The sequence below is a fragment of the Urtica dioica genome, chromosome 7 (genome assembly GCF_054948205.1).
Source record: "Urtica dioica subsp. dioica isolate 48M chromosome 7, U.dioica_male_clone48M_v1_H2, whole genome shotgun sequence".
Taxonomy (NCBI): Eukaryota; Viridiplantae; Streptophyta; class Magnoliopsida; order Rosales; family Urticaceae; genus Urtica; species Urtica dioica.
Window position 1 is genome coordinate 45,547,716 of NC_142762.1, and position 6,072 is coordinate 45,553,787.

At 40.0% G+C, this 6,072-nt stretch overlaps 1 protein-coding gene across 3 annotated transcripts; it reads right to left on the minus strand.

The window, feature by feature from the left end:
* Nucleotides 1-232: 232 nt before the first annotated feature.
* PAH2 (phosphatidic acid phosphohydrolase 2) lies at nucleotides 233-5,431 on the minus strand. Of its 3 annotated transcripts, none has more exons than XM_089619672.1 (12): nucleotides 4,308-5,431; nucleotides 3,470-4,199; nucleotides 2,766-3,079; nucleotides 2,607-2,680; nucleotides 2,446-2,530; nucleotides 2,253-2,339; nucleotides 2,034-2,106; nucleotides 1,828-1,871; nucleotides 1,611-1,739; nucleotides 1,416-1,514; nucleotides 758-899; nucleotides 233-640 (listed from the first exon to the last, which is right to left on the minus strand). In XM_089619672.1, the coding sequence occupies exons 1-11, from the start codon at nucleotides 5,073-5,075 to the stop codon at nucleotides 843-845; spliced, it is 2,460 nt and encodes an 819-aa protein (XP_089475798.1). In that variant the 5' UTR covers nucleotides 5,076-5,431; the 3' UTR covers nucleotides 233-640; nucleotides 758-842. The 3 variants fall into 3 exon arrangements, with proteins under 3 accessions (XP_089475798.1, XP_089475797.1, XP_089475799.1); XM_089619671.1 differs by having other exon boundaries at nucleotides 758-902; nucleotides 4,308-5,430; XM_089619673.1 differs by having other exon boundaries at nucleotides 758-902; nucleotides 3,470-4,187; nucleotides 4,308-5,428.
* Between the last annotated feature and the right edge of the window lie 641 nt (nucleotides 5,432-6,072).

Here is a 6,072-nt window from a genome sequence, read left to right on the forward strand (position 1 = left end):
GCGTTGTGGGAATCATAGACCTGATGTTTTAGCCTGCAAAGTGGTGAATTATTGCCGTTTGGCTTAATTGGCTTTTTTTATTTTTTTGAAATAAACCTACATCTCTATCAGACGACATGTTTTGTACAAATTTCTTGTCGGTTATCTTTTAAAATTAAAGGCAAGTAGTTGATCTAAATGAATCAACGTCAACAAACAAAATGCCTACTAATATTCACCAAGAATATAAATCTGGTACCAAGAATACACTTCATGACTAGCACGATCCGAGCCAAAAAAATATTATACATGAGCAAATGTATTATATAAACCAGAAGTAATAGACTACATGACTAGCCGGTATATAACATAATACAAGGCATAAATATTATACATGAATAAATGTATTATTTACCACCCGACGTATAACACGATCCCACTAATATTCACAAAGAATATAAATCTGATACGTTTTTTTTTCCTAAGCATGGGAAGAAAAAATTAAAACAGAAAAAAACAGTGGCAACATTCACCCTAATACCTGTTACCCTTGTAAATCTTGAAATGATGTCGTTTTCCGATCCTCAGTAAGTTAGTCAGCAAACCTTGTGAAGAACTAAGCTTGAGCTTTAGCCAGCCAAGCCTTGGCAAGATCTCTACCCTATAATTTCATTCATAAAGCAAAATTAACAAAAAAATCTTTAGACATTCCAAATCAAAATGGAAGACTAAACCTTAAAAGTATATAGGATTACTCCAGAAACAAAACAAAAATCACCTTAATAGTCTTTTTCGAACTCGCCAATTCCCCTTAATTTTAGTTGGTTTGAGAAAGAGATTTTCTCGTCGACTACAAACTCGGTTTACTCATCAATATGCAGTGGAGGTAGTTTCCAAAAATTCCACGAGTTGAAATCCTCCTGCTATTCATTTATGACAAACAAACAAGAACTCTTTTCAATATCGTGCCCAAATCGAGTTGTAATTAGGACTTGTACATGGATTCATTTTTCCTGTGGAAAATCAGGACCCAAGGAAATTCGATCACAAAAGATTTTTACTCTCTTGGGACTCTCTCTCTATCTTCTTTCCTATCTCACTTCTCGTGCCTTTTTGAAACCCACTTTTCCTCAGTATTTTCCTTCAAGCCTATCTTTTTTTTTTTCATTTTTACTCCCAAATTTTCGTTGACTTACAGTACAAACACAAAAGAGAATTTCGATTTCCCAAGTAAAATCCGAATTCCAAACGGAGCCTTTAATACCCCATTATGCAGAACCAGATATCACCAAGTCATTTATTGTAAAATAGCTGAGCTTTCACGATTGTTAAAGAAGGGAGCCAAACTTTTAGCTTTAAAAAAAATTGCGGGATTCAAATTTGAATATGCAATCAACAATCTATTTTGCATTCACTTTTATTTTTAAATGACAAACCTGCTCAGACGAGGATGCCGGCGGAAACATGCCGTGGACAAGAGTGTGAATTGATTTATACGATCTTGTGTCGACACGGCGGTTCACAGCAACCTCTCCCTAAAAGCCGTTGAGAGCTTAGAAAAAAGAAGTTTTTGATAATGATATATCATAGACATTGTTGAATTGATATTACTAATAATATATATTATTTACCTTGGGATTGATAATGAAGATTTTCCCTTTAGGGATTCCAACCTTAAGGTAGCTCACTTCGTCCGTGTCTCTATTCCCAAAACCAGCGTAAAAAGGATTGCAATCTGGAGGAAACAAAGACCTGATTTCCTGGCGATTTGGATTTGGATAAAAATGATGTCAAAATAAGGCGATATACATTCTGATAAAAAAAGAATGGAGAACTTAGAAATCTCACTTCTAAGCACGCGATCTTGAATTCGTGAGGAGCCCTTCTGATAACTGGATGTATAAAGTAGGATGTCAGAGTCTTAAGACATTGCGACCAAATCACGTGTGGGTTTTAATCGCCATAAAATATATTCCTCCGAAAACTCAAAAGCTTCGAGTTCAATTAACTAAAAAAAAAATAGAGAATATATAAGATGCAAATGCAAAGATTACCTTCTCGGTACAAGGATGGAAAAAGGCCATCGGGTGAAATGACCACTGGTCCGTCGGGTAAAGCCTTCCCATCCTGAGATATGGAACAAACTCGATGATAAATAAATAAAAGCTTCCGAGGACTTGAAAAAAAAAAAAAAAAAAAAAAAAAAAAAAAAAAAAAATTCACGCTTCTCAAACTGAAATCACAAATGAGTAATGGTTTCTTTGCCAGCGAACCTGTTTAAGGTTGAAGAGAAATTGCCGCGTGAGATGGGCCTGTGAGATCGCACGTGCGCTCAGAAAAAGCATTTGGTATCCGTTCTCCTGAGATCCAAAGATAAAAAACGACACATCAAATCCATCACTTCACTTATATATGAAGCCTGAACATTTTCTGATACACAATATTGAACACCCAAAAATAAACAACCTTTATAGCGGAAAACAAATGAGCAACACCCAAATGCGACCAATCTACTCCAACCAGAGGCATAAACTGGCCTAGAACATCCGATCTGAAATAGCACAGAAAATCAGAGACAAATACAGCACCGTAAAATATAAGTTATAATAAACCTACAACATTATTACCTTGTGATAGTCCCGTCCACATCGGAGATCACTATTCGAGTATTCCATTTCCACAGAAAAATTCTTGCATCAACCTATAAGGTAATAAAAAAAAAGTTATGAAAAAGATAATGCTTTTCATATTTTCTTAAACTCTTTAAGAGCATATAGTAAAAGTACCTGCTGTTTCCCAAGCATCGGAGTCAAAAACGTGAAGGTGATAGTGTTCATTCCTTCCTTAAGATTCAGCGAAGCCAATTGCTCTGACGTTGGACACGGTACACGTACCATTTTCCTCGCAGCCTTGGTCTCCACCAATTCCTTTTTGTCTTGATTCGAGTCGATTTTGACCTCCTCGGAAGCAATCTTAACGTCTGAGCTTCTAACATTAGACGAATCCAACTGCGTTGACTTTTGGGATGTTGACTTCCGGAGAGAAAATGGCCAGAGTCTCCAGTTTCCTCTGGGAGAGGCAGTGGCGCTCGATGGGTCCCCTGAAACATTTTTCTCAACCAGGTCAATGCACATCTTGACTTTTGGTTTCGTGGTCATGAACGAAGCGAATCCTTGAAACGGTTGGACGCGCCACGTCAAGTCTATTGTCTTTCGTGATTTCAAGACCAAGCCTACATAAATTAAAGTGCTTGCAAAGAAAAGTCTCTGCCATGCTCAGCGTGGTTTGTACGACACAAATTCATTAAGACATCGATTATAAATACGCAGTCCTATATGAGCTTAGAAGAGCTTGATATTGAAATTTAATGCAGAGGTATATAAATATTATCCCCAAAATACCATAACAACATCATTCTTTTTGTACAAAACAAGCAAAATACCTAACCGCCCAAGTATAAAAAGATGAATTCGATGAATGAATTTCTTACCAATTGGAGAAGCGGACAAAGAATCCACAACCTCGCCAGTTTTCACGGTATCGCTCGTATCTGAAAGCCCCGGAACCGATTGCGGATCTTTCTGTACATCGGATTTAATTGAGCTGGGAATAGTTTTGCTTTGAAGTGCCCAATCAAGAATTTTGGACTTTGAATCCAACGAATGGCTGAGGCAATCAACATTGCCTGCCTCGAAAGTTTGAATGTTGTTGGCCCACATAATAGGCAATGACTCTGCCAACTTCAACACTTCCTTCCGAGCTCCGGTGATAGCTATGGGACTCGATGATACCTGCAAATTCTCCGTCAAGATCTCTTCTTCTTCTTCTTCTTCGTCAACAGATTTCTCGGACGGTGACTTTGGTCGATCACTCTCATCGATAGACCCTTTCGCGTCTTCGACCCTTTGAACCTCCCCATAACTGAGCTCATCGATGTCACCGAAAAGCAATTGTTCTTCCTCTAGAACAACCGACGATGCTATGTCTTTGAAGGACTCGGAAAATGATCCCGAGTCATCTAAGGATCTCTCCACCTTCACATTTTCTTCAACTTCCGGTTGAAGAACCGAGTTGTGGAAGCTGGAAACAGTGCATAGATCCTGTGATGACTCGCCGGCTTGGCTTCGAGTACAAGATTCTAGCTCTGCAATAGGCTTGTCACCGATCCCGAGTTCGTAATCCTCGGAGAGATGCTCAACAACTGTGTCCTGATACAGACTCTTTTATAACCTCAGTCTAAACAAAATTCATATGACTCACTCAATAACCAAATGTACAAACATAGTACTTACTAAGCAATCAATATCTGACATAAATAGCAAGTTTACCTCAACTGGCGGTTCATTTCTTGCTATAGCCGCCTCCGAAAGAACACGAAGCTCCTCGCTTTCTCCGCCGGCGACGATCATAGCCTCGCTAGTTTGTTCAGTCGAAGAACCGTTGATCGCAAAAGAGCACTCCGACGATTCACAATGGACAAAGGACCGAACTTCGTCGCCAGAGACCTCCTCTTCCTCGCCGGATTGTTTCGCGGGAAGGACCTCCGCGGAAGAATCGACTCTGTCGATCAGAGCCGCGTCGGGATCGAAATTGGTGGACCACTTGACTTCCATGAGATTCGCAGCGAACTCGGCTCGCTCGAGCGAGTCGGTCCTCTCGACATCGCTCTCGATCCTGGACGAACTCCGGCCGAAAACGAGCCCTAGAATCCTGGCCCGGCGAGAATTCGACCTGGCGACAGCGACGGCGACCGGAGGTCCGTCATCGTCGCCGGAGGAGGAAGAGGTGTTCATGGCGACGAGGTCTCCGTCTCCGATCGAGTCGGCCTCTCTGAGGAAATAGGCCTCGCCTTTGTGATCGAGGAACATGTGGAAATCGGCCTCCGATCCATTGACGGAGATGGTGACGACTTTCTCTCTGGTCTTCAAGACGCCCTGGAATTTGCCGAAGCGAACGTACCACGGCGAGGATTTGAAAGAGCCGTCTTGTTGCTGAACCACGATTATGTCAACGCAGCCACCGAATGGGTGAAACGGACCAGAGACCGTGTAAACGCCACGTGATATATACCCTCCTAGCCTCCCAACGGCGTTCATTCTCTCTCTCTCTAGTCTTTTTACACAACAAACAAAACCCAGAACCCAATACAGCACATGAACATCAATAAAAAGGTTTCTTTTTTTTTTTCTTGAGATGAGGCCAAAAAAGATAATTGATTAATTAATGGAGTTGGAGAAAGAGACGTTGATCTAGGACTAGGACTAGGAGGACCGAAAAGCTCTGTATCGATGGGCTGTCTGTTATTTAGTTGGGAAGGGAAAGATAATTAAAGATATTTCCTCTCTTTTCAAAGTGTGGTTTCTTTTTTTAATTTGTGACCTATGAAATATATAAGAATTTATACCGGAAGAAGAAAAGAAAAAAACCGAAAAAAAAAGAGGTTGGTCTTGGTTGGCGTACTAATGAGATGAGATGAGGATATTCGGTGTTAAATGATCCGAAGGTGCTACAACGAAACCAATTCATCATCATTAAATGGACAGATGACACGTCAGCGGTTCTGTTATTATCTTGTAAATAATACTCATTTTGTTTCATTTATTGATATACAACATCGTTCACTGAGTCTTTTTTTTTCTTCTAGTTTCAGATGTTGTAATTGCTTGTTGTGACTTGTGACAACGAGTAAGAGTGAAATATCATTATTCGAAGCGGATGAAATATTTATAAAATTTAAATACAAAAAAAAAAAAAATTAAGAGGTACCTGGAAGTTGGCAGATCAAAATGGCCATGTTCGAGAGAAGAAGGACAAAAAAAAGGCAAATTGGGCAACAGTTTGTGCAAAATCTAATACAGAGGAATGAAAAGAGCGAGGCTTTGGCTTTGAGTTAGTTTGCCTTGGAATTAACGACTCTCTCATTTTACTCACACAGCCAAGCGAAAACAATGGTATGGTACGACTGTAGCAAGTGACACGTAAGCTGTGAATAGGAAAGTGGGAGAAAAAGGTAATGAAGTGGGTCCCACTTCGCAAGAAAAGTTAACCTGAACTTCTTTTCACTTGGCTCTTCTTCGATTTCAAATAATACAA

Bases quoted from the DNA above. Each gene is read 5' to 3' on its own strand.
- PAH2 (XM_089619671.1), bottom strand. From the start codon at position 5,075: ATGAACGCCGTTGGGAGGCTAGGAGGGTATATATCACGTGGCGTTTAC. The intron at 2,107-2,252 runs GTTCGCTGGCAA...TCCATATCTCAG, and splicing joins TTCTCTTCAACCTTAAACAG to GATGGGAAGGCTTTACCCGA. The intron at 1,872-2,033 runs GTAATCTTTGCA...TTATACATCCAG, and splicing joins TCCATCCTTGTACCGAGAAG to TTATCAGAAGGGCTCCTCAC.